Source organism: Balaenoptera physalus (genome assembly GCF_965194825.1).
Source record: "Balaenoptera physalus genome assembly, chromosome: 9".
Taxonomy (NCBI): domain Eukaryota; kingdom Metazoa; phylum Chordata; class Mammalia; order Artiodactyla; family Balaenopteridae; genus Balaenoptera; species Balaenoptera physalus.
In genome coordinates, this window is record NC_138888.1 from 29,021,147 (window position 1) to 29,039,133 (window position 17,987).

Genomic DNA, 17,987 nt, shown 5'->3' on the forward strand with positions numbered 1-17,987 from the left:
GAGTTAGGGTCCCAGTTAAGGCCCATGCTAACCTGGGTATCACTCCACTCAGCACATGCTATATTATACCAAAATCATCTGTTTATATGATTGCCTTCGGACCACACTGTGATGTCCTTGAGGGCAGAGATTTATCTTTTTATTTTCTAAAAGTTATAGAGTCCTGGGCACACAGCAGGTATTTAGCACATATTTTTTGCCTGAATTAAAATGAACTGATGAATCACTATGTTGTGTACCAGGAACTAACATAGTGTTGAAGATCAATTATATTTCAAAAACAAACAAACAGACGAACTCATTTAAAAAAATATCAGATTTGTGGTAACCAGAGGCAGGGGATAGGGGTAGGAGGAATCGGATGAAGGTTGTCAAAAGTTAAAAACTTCCAGTTATAAGATAAATAAGTACTAAGAACGTAATGTACAGCATGATAAATATAATGAACACTGCTGTGTGTTCTATATGAAAGTTGTTGAGAGAGTAAATCCTAACAGTTCTCATTACAAGGAAAAATATATTTTTCTATTTCTTTAATTTTGTGTCTACATGAGATGACGGATGTTCACTAAACTTATTATGGTGATCATTTCATGATGTATGTAGGCCAAATTATTATGCTATACACCTTAACTTATATAGTGCTGTATGTCAATTATATCTCAAAAAACTTGAAGAAATAAATAAATAAAATGAACTGAATTACATGTGCTCTAATCTACCATGTGATATCTCTTCTGGATATTATTTATGTGGTCCTAACCCAAAGAACACCGATATACGTATATAAATTATATGCACCAGCATTATTCTCCTAGGATTTTTAAAGCTATAAAATCTTAAAATTAGGAAGAACCCCAGAATATCCTACTCAATGCAGGAATCCCTTTTACAAAGTTTTGATCACTAGTTATCCATTTTTTTAAAATTTAATTTTATTTTTTTTTATACAGCAGGTCCTTATTAGTCATCAATTTTATACACATCAGTGTAGTTATCCATTTTATTTTGTCATTTAATTTTATTTTATTCTTTTAACCAGGGTTGAGGGAAAAGGATGATTGAGGAAGTGATAGTTTCATGTGTGTTTTCTATCCAAAGACAACTGCTAATATAAATTCTCTTTTCCATAAACCTACTGCAATCAGGAATGAGCTCTTCAAGTCAGATGTAGGGGAAAGGTCATCAGAAACTTTTGCTATACCTAGATTTGGGCAAATCCTTTCCCAAGAATATCCCAGAGAATACTCCACAAAATTTCCAGGTATTCAAGAGTTCTGGGGACTTCCCTGGTGGTGCAGTGGTTAAGAATCCACCTGCCAATGCAAGGGATGTGGGTTCGACCCCTGGTCCAGGAAGATCCCACATGCCATGGAGCAACTAAGCCCATGCGCCACAACTACTGAGCCCGCGTGCTACAACTACTGAAGCTCGTGCGCCTAGAGCCCATGCTCTGCAGCAACAGAAGCCACCACAATGAGAAGCCTGCACGCCACAACGAAGAGTAGCCCCGTTCGCCACAACTAGAGAAAACCCGCGCGCAGCAACGAAGACCCAGCGCAGCCAAAAATAAATAAATAAATAAATTTATGAAAAAAAAAGAGTTCTGTTGTTAGCTCAGCTAAAGATCAGCCATTTAGAGAGCAGTTTGGAGTCCTCCTCATGGGGTTTAGCTAGAACTTTGATTTCTTGGCACTCTTTCGATTCTTTCCTTCTTGGGAAAGTTAACTGCCTGGGTTGTCATTTTTCTTGTGTCCTGTGCCACTTACAAAATCGACGTCTGTTCTTTTTAGACTAGAATAAGTACACTGGATTCCAAGAAATAACTTACAGGTTTTTCAAGTTTTCCAGTATCAGTATCTCCTTGTATATCTGTCACATCTACCTTCACATAAACACATAGACATATGTAGGACTTTAGCCCTCTGGTGGTGATGAAAGCCAGGCTTGATGGTCAGATTGAAGACTGATCACCTGTCCACATGTCTAGGGGACCCAATCTGATGAACAGGGCCTGGGCCAGGAACCCCACACATGAGTTTTCCTTCATGTACTGCTTGCCAGTTCTTTATGAGATTTAAGGGTCTCTGACTCTGTTCTGTCTCTCTGCCGATTCCCACTATCGCTGAAATAGGCAATGCCTGCTTTACTTCTCCAGCTTATTTTGAGTGTCAAGGGAAAAAAAATATATGCAGAGTTAAGTGCCATGGAAGTGGAAAAGTATCATTTCCACTCTTCTATCCATATTGAGAGTTAATTGTTTAGCTTACTTTGCGTTATAAGTTGGTTAGTCTAGGTGGAGTGGAGCAGAGAAGGAAGGGCAGTGATATATGGGAGGAGGTGTCTAGAAAGAAGGAAAAATGTACTAAACAGCGTTGGCTTATTTCTCCATGTATTGATTTAGACCTCTTCTTAATCGGAGAGACTCTTTATTAATCCAGAATGTTTTTCTCTGAAAAGAAGATGAATTGTTAATAACTTAGGACAATAGGATGGAGAAACTTCTTAACTATGATTTGACACTGTGGATTACTTCCTCTTCCCCATTTTTGTCTTTTGTGAGCCACAATCACCTCACAATGAATAATGGAGAACAACATGCTACTGGGCAGGTTCTCTTAGTGTCCATAGCACTCAGATCATAATTAAGTACCACTATTTGTGGCCTGTGGCATTGTGCCCACTGCAATAACTAAAGCAACAAATACTTCCTGCTCCAAAGGTCACCAAGCATACATGTGCTGCCCAAGAGTCATCTGGGCAGCTTTATGTTCCTCCCCTGACAGAGCTAGTGCTTCATCAGTGAGCCAGGATGGCGGAGGCTTTGACTGTTTTTCTAAATTTTATTTTTAATGTTCCTTCTAGGCTCCAGACTCACTGGAGACATCCTGACACAGTATGCTTTGCCTAGCACAATGTGATGCCCTTTACCTAGTAAGAGTGGGTCTCATAAAGGTGCTGCCTTCCCCCGCAGAACAAACAGCGGAAATGCATCAGGAGAGCTCAGCTGCAGACAGAATGTACATCGTGAAGCAGGAGCCACCACGGGATTCCTTAGATGAAAGCCGATTTCAATGAACATTGTGTTTCAAAGCCTGCTTCCTCTTGCACCGTAAGAGCTGCAGAAGGAACATCCCACTTGCGTCTGCTGACACAAAAGAATGCTGTGGTTGGGAGATCTTATCGAGCCTTCCTGTGCCACAGTAACAGAGCTCCACTTGTGTCTTGTAAGAATTGTTCATTGTTTCATGGGGACGACTGGCTCCTTTGGGTGGGATCTGACGGCATCTCATGGAATGGAGGTAGGTGGTGTTGGGAGATCAGCCAGCCACATGACCCAGCTTGCTGGCTTTGGGGAAGTCAGAGAGAGGAACAGACTTCACCCAGGTCTGTTGAATAGCTAAGCATTTAAGGTTAAGCTATTAAAATAGGCATATGCTGTTTGTTTACTAGTATCTTCAACTGTATATGTTAAGAACAAAAAATAAAAATGATGGTCAGAGTTTCTCTGTTGGTATAAGCTGTTTCTTCTCTTTTAATCAATTCACCTAAAGCTGTCTCATTCTGATAAAATTGAAAAGAATAAAGGAGAATTTTTTTGAAAACAGAAATGTATTGATTTAAAGCCATCTCTGGAAAATTTAGATGCTAATAAGTAAATACATTAGCGTTTATCACATAAACCTCAAAAACATATTTTTTTATGAGGATGAACCTCGGGTTTAAAATTATTGCCTTTATATTTAAAAGTGTAAGTTAATAATATTGGATTAATTAAATTTGGCCAATTCTAGATGATGTATCCTTTGCTTAGAAAGTTTGTGGCTTCCCAGTTTGGGCCTCTTCTAATAGCGAAAATTGATGGTTACCTGTTTAGCTATATGGAGAGTAGACTTAGAATTTTTTTCTCTTTTCTCTTCCTTCCTAAAGGCTTGCTGAGTAATTAGTACATATAAGAAATATATAACTAGATATGATATGATGTGGTATGATATGCCAAGGAAAAAGGGTGACCATGAGTTTCCTAAAGGGACAATGCTTGAGATTAACATTTTTAATCTCTCCCTCTTGTATCTTCACGTAGTACTTTCTGAAGTGCCCTTTGCCCTAAATGTACTCATATTCAGTTATTTCAATAACAAAAATTATCTTCCTCTTACTCTGTATAAGGTTCTGAAAATCAAAATATTACCAAAACACCATCTTTGCTCTTAACACATTTATTAAAATTATCAAATGTTGTAATTAGTTTGTTTTCTCTTACTGAACTGTGAGCCTCTTGAAGAAAGGCGTTGGGTCACATTGATCTTCTTGTCTCCACTGCTGAGCACGATGTCTTGTACATATTGGTGTTGACTAAATATTTACTGAATGGATGAATAGATGGATGGATGGATGGATGGATGAATGGATGGGTGGATGGCTGGCTCTGCTGTAGTGCCTACAGTTACACATGGGGATTTGATTCAGGTTGTCTACATGGTTCTTGGCATGACAACACCTGTTCCTCTTCTAGGCCTTTATTATCCCACTCTTAGATGCATAGACTGAAGAGATTTTCAAGATCACATAATCCAGCTCCTTCAGTTTACAGTTGAGGAAATGAGACTCAGAAACAGAATCTGATTTATTCATAGTCCCACAGCTAATAGGTGCCAGATCTGGGTTAACATCCAGTTCTCCTGCTTTTCAGTCAAATGCCCACTACATTATGTTGCTTTCTATGACTCATATTTGGAGGCTTTCAGGGACCCTGTGTGGCTGCTGAATTCATATGTTGATGGTGCTGAAGCAACGTAAGAACAAGAATGACTCATCTGTATTTAGGCTGATATCATTCCATGTTTCTCTCTGAAGGTGCCACACTCAAAATTCAGTGGGTGGTGCCTGGTCCCTCCCTAGTCTCCTAGATAACCTTTGGAGATGGCGCAGTCCAGCCCTATTCCACTGGTCAAGATTTCTGTTTTACACAGAGTCCAGCCTTTCAAAGCCCTTTCCAAAGAAGCTCATGCTCCTGCCATCTCTAGGTCCTCCTGCCATCAGGAAGTGCTCCCAATGTATCACCTCTGATTGCCTGGACTCCTGTTTCTCTGAATTATGCCCAGCCATTTATCACGCTGCATCTAAATGCTTGTGTTTGACCTATATTTAAACAAAATGTTGTTCGTTAAGAATTTAACCTTTTATTTTGTAATAAACTATAAGGGAAAAGAATCTGAAAAAGGATAGATAGATAGACAGACAGATGGATAGATAGATAGATAGATAGATAGATAGATAGATAGATAGATAGATGTCTAACTGAAATACTTTGTTGTACACTTGAAATTAACACAACATTATAAGCCAATTATACTTAGATTTTAAAAAAAGAGAATTTAACCTTTTAGATTCAACTATTTTAAAATGAACACATAACAACAGAGATGAATCTCAAAATAATTATGCTGAGTGAAATAAGAGAGACAAAAAAGAGTGTGTATTGTATGATTCCATGTATATAAAACTCTAGAGGGAATTCTTTGGTGGTCCAGTGGTTAGGACTTGGCACTTTCGCTGCCAGGGCCTGGGTTCAAAACCTGGTTGGGGAACTAAGATCCCACAAGCCACGCGGTATGGCCAAAAACAAAAAACAAAAAAAGAACTAAAAAATAAAATAAAACTCTAGGAAATGCAAACTAATCTAGAATAGGAGAAAGCACATCAGTGGTTGCCTGGAGAGGTGGGGAGGGAGAAGCAGTGAGGGGTGGGGGGAGGTTAGAAAGAGGACAAAGTAGATTTTTGAGGCTGATGAGTATTTTCACTCTCTTGATTATAATGATGGTTTCATGGGTGTATGCAAGTGTCAAAACTTATCAAATTGTACAATTTAAATATGTGCATTTTATTGTATGTCAATTATCCCTTTAAAAAACTGAGGGTTGTTTTGTTTTTTAAAGAATGTAACCTTTTAAAATTCAACCAAAATACTGTGTTAGTCAGGGTTCAATTACAGAAGCCGAAACATTAGGGGATACTTGTATAATATAGTTACAGGGATTTGACCCTATGTAATTGTTGTGTGTGGTTAATTCATGTCTGTAAGGTTGTTGTCTTCACATCTGATGTCGGAGCTTGAAGTCCAAGGAAAGGCTGTCAGGAAAAGAAGGTGTATGTAAAATGGGGAAGAGCCTATTTTAGAACAAGCTGGAATCCAGAGGCACAAGCTGTAGCTCAAAGGGAGAGATTGAAACTTGTCTCAGTTCTAATGCCTCTGACCTTGATTGCACGGATGTCCTGCAAAAGCAGGGCCCTTCGTCACAGAGCTAAACACACATACGGGGCCCCGGAGTTGGAGGAGCCGGAGGAGGATCCAGGGGAGGCAGCGCAGTGGCAGGCCCAGCTACCGCCTCTTGCAGGAGGTGAGACGGCAGAGAAAAGGCAACTTGTACGAGCTATGAAATGGCTGCAGCCTCACACACCCCCTCCAAATTTTTCACAAGAATGTCCCTCTGCCCACTCTAACCAGAAATATACAGGAGAGAGGTTCCGGGAAATATAGTCCAGCCTCCTCAAGTTCACTCATTACAAAGTTAGTTCTTGACAACTTGGCACTCGAACACGTTTCTTTACATCATGCTTACTCTCCAAATAAAGATAATAACACAGCCATGTCTCTACCTAACTTGATGCATCTATCCCAAGTACAACGCAAACACATTAACCTTTCCCCGGAAGAGGATCCAAAAATTGTTTTTTGACTTTGGGTGATGTTTGATTTTAGTGTGCTCCTTGCGAATTCACGTTTCCCCTCTGCTATCCTATAGTTTATATACTGAGATACTGAGTCTACTGCTATTAACACATCTTATGTTAGATAAGGGCATGAGAAAGAGGACAAATGCAAAAATAATTGGGTAAATATATATATATATATATTTATATGCATATATGCATATAAACTATATATAATTATACATACATATACATGGTCATATCATAGTAAGGAAGAAATACTCAGAACTATTCCAGTACTTATATCTGCAACTGGTTGTGTGGTCATAGCTGGCATTTATAACTACTTCCTTCCACTACCCATTCCATATTCCTTTCATCTTCAGCAAACACTTCAGCTAGTTGTGGATCTTTGCCTGGTGGGGTGAACCAAGTCTTCAGTCCTGAAGGGTCTGGGTCATTAGGAGTCCTGTTAATTGAGTTGATGGAGCTTAATCACAGAGTATGGGAATACTGAGAGGCAACCTAGAGGATCTTTAACATTGGAGACACTCCCCTTTACCTCTTTGTGTAGAAGCAGCGCAGGTTCAGTCACTCCCTTCTGTGCCTGTTGATTCAATGGCATGAGTCAAGGGGCACTCCAGTTCAACAGAGTCATCATTGGGTGCCCTGGTGGAAGCACTCCTTCCTTTGGAACTCTAGACAAGCATATCCTAACATCATAGAGACTGCAAGCAGCAGTTTAGTGGTTCACCAGGGACAATAGTGAAAGGAGCCTTTCTCATCATCACCCCTTGTTCCCAGGCCCATGCATACTGACTGTGGGAGAAACAAAAATAAATATTGGATGATGATTTAGAGCATATTTGCATCCTGGACAGCTGACCATAACTGAGTCTTCAAAAGGCCATTCCACCATTCTATCAAGCCAGCTGCTTCAGGGTGATGGGGAACATGATAAGACCAGTGAGCTGCATGAGGCAATTGCTGTACCTCATTTGCCGTGAAATAAGTTTCTTGGTCGGAAGCGATACTTTGTGAAATACCATGGTAGTGAATAAGTCCTTCTGTGTATGGTTTTGGCGGTGGTTTGGGCAGAAGCATTGTGAGCAGGGAGGACAAATCTGTATCTAGCGTAAGTGCCTATTCCAGTAAGAGCAAAGCACTGCCCCTTCTATGAGGGAAGATCTGATCTAATGTAATCAACCTGCCAACAGGTTGGCTAGTTAGTAGCTGGGAATGGTGCCATGAGAGGGGTTCACTGTTGACCTCTGTTATTAGCAGATTGGGCTCTCTGCAGCAGTCATAGTCAGGTGGTCCCTGGTAAGTAGACATCTATGTTGCTGTGCCCCTGCATAACTTTCATCTCGGCCACCATGGTCACTTTACTCAGGAGCCATTTGGGCAATGACAACAGTTGCTGGAGAAAGAGGCTGACTGATGTCCACAGAATGGCTCATCCTCTCCATCTGATTCTTAAAATATTTCCCTGTTGAGTTCACCCTTTGGTGAGCATTCACATAGAACACAAATATCTTCACATACCATGCCTATTTGGAGAGATCTGTCAACCTACTTTTCCTCCAGATCTCTCTGACACCAATTTTTCAATCACATTCCTTCCAATTCTTTTGATCTTCCAGCCGAGTATTAGCCATGGCCCATAAATTAGTGTAGACTTGTACTTCTGGACATCTCTCCTTCCAAGCAAAATGGACAACCAGGGGCAGTGCTCAAAATTCTGGCACTGGGAGGATTTCCTTTTACCACTTTCCTTCAGTGGTAAAGGGAAATCCTTCAGGGACCATTGTCCCTACCATTAGACAGCTCAGGTCACACAGTACCTTAGTGACCCATGGCCAAGCATTCAATTTCTACTAAGACTCAATAGCAAAATGTAACCTATTTCTTAAAAGAAGAATAGTTATCCACAGAGGAGGGCTTTATTCTAAAATCCTAAGGATTTGCACTGTGATCCACCTATAGGAATCTGAAAGAGGCTCTAAATAGCATCCCTATCTGGCAGTGACATTTCAAGCACCATTGGATCTTCTGGATTAGATAGCCTGAGTGTAACTGATCAGGACCCTGTGGGGCCTTCCTGGGACAGACCCGTCCTCTGCTGTAGCTCCTCTCTGAAGTACCTAGATAATAGTATGTGATGCACACTTCCTGAGTTGTTTTACAGATGCTAAAACCACCACCAAATGGAAGAAATTAACTACTTGATGATCATAAACCCCTAGACCTCCTGGGGCCTAAGGATTGATAATGTTAACCCCCGTGACACTGCCCTGTTACTTCAACATCAACCAATCAGAGAATCGTGCACAAACTGATCATATATGCTGCGACCACCCCCCGCCCTCACCTGGCCTTTAAAAAATGTTTTGCTGAAACCCTTCGGGGAGTTCAGGGTTTTGGGAGGCATGAGTCACCTCACCTCTTTGCATGGCCCTGCAATAAACCTTTCTTTGCTCGAAACTCCGACGTTTATTTGGCCTCACTGTGCCTTGGGCATATGAATTTGCGTTTGGTAACAACCAGTGGCGGTCTGGGCTTCTTATAGAGTTTGCTCTTGTTCTGGGCCCCTGCTCACACCTGGTAGCTTTTGGGGTCACTCAGTAAATGGGTCAGAAAGGGTACCTTAACATGCCACAGACTGGACACCTAGACATTTCACTGGGGTTACAGGTCCCTGATTTTTCATGGGATTTATTCCCCACCCTCTGGCAAGCAAATGTCTTATCACTGTGTGGAGAGCAGTTGATCCTTTCTGCTCACCTGGTGCAGGTATCAGAGAAGCTGAAGGAGAATCCAGGGATGATGAGACAGGTGTAAGGCTGGCCACAGCCTCACACCGATGAGATGAGCCAGCAGGTAAGCAACAGTGTGGATGAGCGAGAATAGGGCTGTGCTTCCCTTCCCCCCTCTGCATCTCCCACAGCAGCTTTCTTATAGCCCACCTGCACTTGAAACATACAGGAACAGAAATTTGGGAAATGTAGTTCATCCTCGACAAGTTGACACATTACAAAGCTACCAGAAATACAATTTTTAGTAGATTATTATAGGGTGGAGAATCTAAATTAAAAAGAAAAAAAAGTAGATGCCTATCCTGGCATGATCTTCTTTCCTGAGGAATTCATACGACAAAAATAATTGCTCTTACCTACAAGGCCTTGATTCCACAGACTATATGTACGTGATCTGACCCTGGGGAGATTTTCAAAAGAGAGCTTTTTCCAGAAACATATATTATTTTTAAATAAATAAATGCTTAACAGTGTGAAAATATATTCACAGTTTGAGTGTATTTATCAACTGCTTTTCCAGAGAGACTGAAATCTGTTGAGGTTTAAGGGTGGTTTGGTTTTTTTTAATGTTTAGTCTTCAAAGAATAAGAACTTGCTTTTAAGTTAAAAAGTGTGCTGCAGGCCAATGGCAGTGCCATGGGCTTTTGCCTTGTAATGAAAAGAAAGCCTCAGAATTTGCTCACCAGGCTGCCTGGGATGCGGCTCATCCTGGTGCTGGTGAAAGACCAGTGTGGTTTCAGAACTGATTGCTTATGCATCTTGGCGTGTAGAATCTTTTTCTTTTGTTTCTGAAGTCTATTGTCTAAGAGAGAGCTGACACCAACTTTTGTTTCTTACTATATGAGTCTACAACTTTCTCTTAGAAAGTGGTAAGATGATTACAAGGAAGGCATGTGTATGTAGGAGAGTGCCAGCAAGACAGGCTTTGCAGAGACTGAAAGGGCAGAATTCTCAACAGAGAGCAGCAAAAGAAAGAGAAAGTCCAAATGAGACCAAGGGGAAGACGGTTTTCAAATCGACCTTTCCTTACCACAAGCCAATTCATGACTTCCTGATGAAGACATTTGTCAACCCAACTGTGCTGGTGTTTCTAAATATTCCCATCACACAATAACAATTGTCAACACCTGTCTCAGACACAGGAGTTGGGAAAAACCACAAGTGGAAAAGAGACATAAGTGCACAACCAATGTGACCATTTTAGTGACGAAATTGGTCACCTCAGTTAATTTGCTGAATTGAAGGATTAAAAGAAAAGGGCATATGGTGCCTTTGACACAGTATTGGCTGAATAACCATTTAAAAATATAATTGGATGGTTGACTAAGTAAGAAAAGAGTCATATCTGCTCTTCATACAGACATTTGGCAAATGTTTGACCCTATTCCCCAAAGAGCTCTGATTTCTTTTTTCCCCACCATTTTGGTCCTTGAAGCTTTAAAATCTCAAAGTTAATCCTTAGGATTAGAGCATATTAGGATCACAAGAGAGACTCTGAACCACTGAACAAAGGAGGGAGGGACATAAAACAGAATTGAAAGAATTATGGAAATTTTCCACCCATGAACTGGACACACCCTCATGCAAACAAGGTTCTTAGGCTAAGGCTATATTTCATAAAAATGTGATAAAACACTTGATAAGCCCAGAGAGGATAAGCAGTAGTTTTGTTTGTTTGTTTTTTAATCCTCCAAAATCCAGTACCACAAGCTGAGCAGTTGGAGGGAAAAGCCTTTTGTCATCTCTGTTCCAAATGTCTATCTCCTTTCTGGAGCCCCAGCAGTTTGAGGGGCTGTCAAAGGCGAGAGGTCAGTGTGTCAGAAGCTCTGAGCCTGCATGCGCCCCGGTGCTCACTGCATCTATCTCCACCCCTGGCTGGCTGGCTCTGACAGGAGGCACCGGGCTGGGAGGTCGCAGGAGGATCTGTCAGGCTCATTTCTCTCCAGCTCTGCAGTTGGCTCTGCGCTGCTCAGGAGAGGGCAGAGAGGCAGATGCAAGCCCCTTGGGAGCTTTCACGCTTTGCAGGCACCTCCCAGTGCTCTGGAAAGGGGACCAAGTGACCCAGTCCCCTGAGAACACTTCTCAGTCCTGAATACATTGCTTCCCTTCTCCCAACACCTCTTTGAACCATTACTTTTATAATCACAATGCTAAAATAAAATTGCTTATGCTCTGTAGCTTAATAGTAAACACGCAAATAATGTCAAAGGTGGTTTTAAAACTCTGGCTATGGGATAACTGCCTTCTTCTTAAAAAGGAGGTGATCCGTCTTCTCCATTTTCTGTTCATGGGCCTGGCATTTGACTTTCAACTGCCAGGTCCATGAACAGCCTGCAGCTTCCTTGTGGTTGGCTATGTATTATATGTTATTTTGGTGCTTTGCAGCTTTCAAAGAGCTTTTACACAAAAGTGATCTCATTGGGTCCTCAGATAACCCGATGGTGGGTAGGGTTGGTGGATATTCTATCACCATTTCTCACAGGGGGAAAGAAAAGTAAATAAGTTATGTAACTTGACCAAGGTCACTCTGCACTTCAGTGGTGGAAATAGATTCCAACAGAGGCATCTCTCTGGAAGTTTTCTTTCTTTTCTTTCTTTCTTTCTTTCTTTCTTTCTTTCTTTCTTTCTTTCTTTCTTTCTTTCTTTCTTTCTTTCTTTCTTTCTTTCTTTCTTTCTCTCTCTCTTTCTATCTTTCTCTCTTTCTCTTTTTCTTTCTTTCTTTCTTTTTAAAATCTATTTCATCACACCAAGCCACCTCTGTGAAGGCAAGGTGCATACATCTTCCTAATTCAACAATCGGGTTAAATGGCTGCAAAATTATAGCCACAGTAGCTATGCTTGTTAGGTGACAACTTTTTCCTTATTTCCATATTCTTTTTTCCCTACCACTATCATCATTTTCCTTCCTATCCAGCATCCTCTATTTAACATTCATAAAAGTAATAACATCCTCTTCTACTCTCTCCTCTCTTCTTTTCTCTCTCCCTTTCTTTTTCTCCCTATGTCTCTCTATCCTTTTTCTATCTCCATTTCGCTCCCCTGCCCCACTTTTGTCTTTTTTGTTTTTGGTCATTGATTGAGTACTGAAAGTAACACATGACTGGGATGTAAGAGAACTAAGTTTGAGATATTACAATTTCACATAACCTCTCTGGATCTCTGTTGCTTTATTTGCAAAATTGTTTTTCCTAAAATAATGATTTTTCTACAGGAGTGAAGAACAGAAAAGAAAAAACCTGACTTTCGTGCTCATCAAAAAAAGTAAACAGTTAAAAAAAATTTGAGAGCTACTTTGTAGGTTTTCTTATTTTAAGCTAGGGATGAAGTGATCAAACCCACATCTTCTGTCTATAAGTCAAATATTTAGTGACTTTATTTTATAGAGATTTTCACTAGCCTCACCAATAAGCCCTTTTTTAAAAAACAATTTATTTATTTTTTGGCTGCGTTGGGTCTTCGTTGCTGTACGTGGGCCTTCTGACTTTCTCTAGTTGCGGCAAACAGGGGCTACTCTTCCGGGGGCTACTGTTCGTTGCGATGTGAGGGCTTCTCATTGAGGTGGCTTCTCTTGTTGTAGAGCATGGGCTCTAGGCACCCGGGCTTCAGTAGTTGTGGTGAGCAGGCTCAGTAATTGTCACGCACGGGCTTAGTTGCTCCATGGTATATGCGATCTTCCCAGGCCAGGGATCGAACCCGTGTGCCCTGCATTGGCAGGCCGATTCTTAACCACTGTGCCACCAGGGAAGTTCCAGCCATTTTTAATATGAAACGCCAGGACAGATTATCCAAAATTTAGGAAAGAAAGAGGTCAGAATTGCCTCTTCACTATTATTAATACGTGATAATTTCTCACATTGATGGTGTTTTTTAAACACAAATTAACAGTCAACAAAACAACAAGGAAAGACGAATGAGATGGTCATTCTAGTGCTCTATTTTTCTGGTTTTCTTTGTTAAGCGAAGTGATGGCAGGTGATGGGGGTGATTAAGTACAGACTATAAATGAGCTGCATTTAGACACTGTCTACAGTGGTTTTTCCTAGGATGAAGCCCTTATTTAACTTTAAATCCATGGTTCTATAGACTTGTGTTCTCTGAATGCAGCTGTGTAATTAGTAATCATCACTAATCATTTCTACTTCTGTACTTCTATCAACAACAAAATTATAGCAACCTATATTTTTAGTAAACTCTAACTGCAAGCTTAATTTGATATTTATTTATTACTTTAAGAAGCAGTTTGCTGAACTGATTACACAAATCTAAAATAATGCATCTGAAGATAGAAATAAAACTTCCCATCAGGAATAAATAGGATTTTCAAAAGAAGAGTATCTGCCTCTTGGCAAAAGGAAAAAAAAAAAACAAAAACAGAAAATTAGGCTTCCAGGCTTTTTCTACCTTTAATGTGAAAATGAGTATTCACGTGGGATGGCTTTAGACTATCTATTAGAAAATGCATATCAGGTAACAGATGTATAATTTATGGACCTGATTGCTTTAAGCAGAGAAGCTTAAAAATGAGTTTTTGCAACTCAGGTTGTTCTCATGAGGCAAACATATGCTAATTTTTCAGAATTGAAACCTGACTGTGAAACATAAAACAAAAAGGTAAAGAAACTTAAAGAAATGTTTGAGAAGTAAAATGTCCCACCACTCAGACAGATTTTCTTGTCTCTTTCTATGGGAAGAGATTAGGTGGCTGTTTATATTCTTCAAAACTCCATTAGACAGTGAGAACTGAGCAGCTGAGATTCTCTTATGGGACTGTATGTAGACATTCCCCAGGTTCCGATTCAGGATTTCCAAGCTTTCCGGGGTGGTTGGTTAAATAGATGTATCAGCTGGAGCTGAGAAGCGTTCTCTGAGCCAGCCTCAAGATGTGAAGGAGACAGGGTTTATTTCATTTATGAAATTGAATCATTCATAGACTCAAGGACAAAAGTCTAACAATGAAGATGACTAACAAAATTATCACTGTCAGACTTACATTATATCTGGAAGAACTGGATTATAAAAGCCAAGTCACGTGTTGTCAAGGGCCTGAGGTTTGCAAGGAAATTCTCTCATAAAGGCCCATGCAAAAAATGTCCTGAAGTAGAATCTGAGACCTGGTCGCACAAAAGTGCCTTGAATGTTCTTAACTGGCAGGGTGAAGACCAGGGGACAGGGGCAGTGTCTAAAGTAGCCACAGCCCTTCAATCACATGCAGGAACTGGTGCTTCGAAAAAACAAACCACCAAAAAGAGTACAGATAAATGTCACAACAAATCAAGTTAAAACATGGTAAGCCAAACTTTATACTCCTGTAAGAACAAGGAGTCCCAAGGAGAGATACACTGGACTTTTCAAATGTGCTACAAACAAGGAGTAATGCATCCTTCACTAGCATCTTATTTCCTGGTTTTTGTTTTATTTTGTTCTGTTTTGTTAGTATTCATTTTAATGTCTTCTTTGGAAGAGAGAGATTTTTCTCCAATTTAAAAAGAAACAGGAATGACCATCTAGAGTAGAATGGATACCATACAGTAGAATCTTGCATGAATCTTAAAAATGTAATATTAAGAAAAACAAGTCACAGAAGAATATGTTTAATATGATTCCATCTGTACAAAGGTCAAAAATAGGTAAAATTAAATAATGTATTTATAGAGATCCGTATGTAAGTGGTAAAACTATAAAGAATAGCAAGGAACAACTAATATAAAATGCAGAATTATTGTTTCTTGGAAGGGGGTAATAGAGAGAGGGAGATGTGATCAAGGAGACATGGGGGGGTTGGGGGAGTGTCCCAAATATGGACAATATTCTGTTATTACTTATGTTGATGGTACATGCCTGAGTGTTCATTTTATTATTATTCTTTAAACTGACCATAAATGTTATCATATACTCTTACAAATGTATAATTTACAAATTTGACTTTTTTTAAAAGAGATGGGTCAATTTTTATCATTTCATTTTGATTCTTGAAATCCTAACACTCCTATCTTCTGAAGGTAGCCTTCACCCAGAGAAATATGTGAAGAAACTCAAGATGCAGGGTTTCCAGACTCATAGACAATGCAGCCATAGAGCAAAAATAAACAAATAAATTAAAAATCAGGAAAAAACAAAATTACTGGTTGGATGATTTTTAAAAGTCGACCTCCATATATACTGCCTGCCATGGCCTGACACTCAAGGCCTTTTACCAGTGGAACCCAGTCTTTCTAAAGAGTATTTCCGAGAACTTCCCTGTGAAGCTTCTTTCCTTGTGAAATATGATTCCCTGTGCAAGCCTTACATTTTCCACCCTTGTGCTTTGATGATCTCATTCCAGTTACCTATATTTCCCACCCTCTTGATGATTGGCCATCACAGTTTGACCTCTTCTGGGAAACCATCATGATAACCTCATAACCTCAGTCTGAAGTGCTCTAGCCTTTTCCTGAACTCTTCAACAACTGCCTATTTAATTTTGCGAGCAGTTAATCTTGTGTGCCTTGTAACACTGGCATTTTCACCAACCAGATCTATTTTCCTCCTTGACAAGGAGCTGGACTGTATTTCCTGTCCTCCTTTGCAGGTAGCTGTAGCCACGTGATTGAGTTCTGCCCAAAGGAATGCAGATACCAGGTGCGTAGTTCTTCTCCAGGCCCTGTTCTAACACCTCCCACAAAATCCTCCACACCCTCTTTCTTCTCATCAGTGGTTACTTACAGGAACCCGAAGAAGCACTTAAAGCTCTAGGGAATTGTAGGCTCACGTCAGGGGTCAGCAAACTTTTTCTGTAAAGGGTCAGATAATAAATATTTTAGGGCTTTGAGGATATATAAGGTTTCTATTGCTGCTGCTACTGCTTCTACAACCCTTTAAAAATGTAAAAGCTCTTCTTAGCCTCTAGAATTGGGCTGGGTTTGACTTGGGGGCTGTAGTTTGTCAGCCCCTTCACAGATGAAAAGGTCTTAGATTTCAGAATGCCTACGTAAAGCACAGCCCTCTCCCCCCTACTCCCCCGCCTCCTGTGTCTGCAACTGACTCACTTGGATTATGATGGGAATGATAACTTTCACTGTGTTTCGCTTTCTCTGAACTATAGCTATGAGACTTTCTATCTCAAATGCAATAAAGGGATAACTATTTGGGGAACTTGAACAAAGTAGAATTCCAATTTCAAGAAGTCGAGGTCCATTCACCCCAAATAGTCTTCTTTACTAAAATGTGGCTTATTCTAGAAGCATCTTGTTTGCTACACTGCTTTGTCTAGTCCTTGCCTAGGGAACCATCGTGATCAAACAAATCTGTCTAGGCCAGAGCAGACTGCTTTAAAATCACAGCTTTAAAATCCAGCAGAAGAAATTCCCAAGTTGGAGGAGGATCAAGAGGAGAATCTGGAAGAGTAAACAAAGAAAGAAGATGTGTGCTTCACCACATAAATTGAATCTGCAAAGCATATGGAAACCTCAGGTGTATCTGACTCATAATATTAATATTTTCCCTAAGATCTACAATCTCCCTCCTTCTCTTCTCCACTTTTCTGAAATAACCCACATCTGTGAAGTTTCTTCTTGTTTTATATTCTCAGTCCCTACTGATGCACAGAACTCACTAGTATCGACAAGCCCTGGCAACCTTTGGTAGCAAGTCAGAGTGGCGTAATGAAAGGTTTGGGGAAAAAACTCCCCACCGCAGCCTGGTTCACTCAAACAGCTTGCCAAGATGATGCGGTTCTCATGTAAAGAAAGTGCTCCTTCACCTGTACCAGCAAGTTGTTCTCCCTAAGACAGCAGATTGCATATGTTTTGACACTGAGTGAGTTGCTCTTTTCTTTCATAGGCTGACACTTGTTCTGTTCCTTGAAGCTGCAAACTACCTCAAGGGCAAGTTTTTCCTTCTACACGTACTGTCTTCACTTACTTACTGATGTGCAAAACTTGAGGGGCACAAAAGGAACATGAATACCAAGCAAAAAGCCAACAGACTCTTGTACCTGTTCTTGTAATGCACTTCCATTACCAAAGGAAGACGGTCTCTTTTTGATGGTGATGTGAAAAGTAGACAAGTGATAGCTTCCTACAGCTGGCTTAGTCAAAGGAAGTTCAAAGCCTTCTCTATATTCTGGATTCCCACCTTCCTATCTCTGAAATTATATTTATAGAGACTATAGAGTAGATATTAATTCTCAGCAACTACAAACAGTGGAGTCTGAACAGTTATTTATACGTCAGCTTTGAATCTACCAGCCTCTGTTCATTATTTGATGAGCTAGTATTAATAAAATATTCATAGCTCTTTTGTTAACTCTTCCAGGGAACCAGCCTTTCACTCAGACCTCTGAAAATCATCATTGTGTGCTTTAAGAAGCAACAGAAAACCCAACTGAATAAGAACTGACCTCCTTTCTGGCTGCCCTGGTAGATCACGCTTAGTAGCTGCAGTCTTCATGGTGCCTGTCCCCTGGGCCAGGACACCAGA

At 40.3% G+C, this 17,987-nt stretch overlaps 1 protein-coding gene across 1 annotated transcript in view; it reads left to right on the plus strand.

Moving 5' to 3' along the window:
• Positions 1-17,987, plus strand: part of LOC309666897 (uncharacterized protein) — a 232,643-nt gene that overhangs the window by 154,075 nt on the left and 60,581 nt on the right. Inside the window, exon 6 of the mRNA XM_082475034.1 lies at positions 2,866-3,302. Within this exon, the coding sequence (XP_082331160.1) occupies positions 2,866-2,911 (46 nt within the window). The 3' untranslated portion in view covers positions 2,912-3,302. The remainder of the gene's footprint in view (positions 1-2,865; positions 3,303-17,987) is intronic.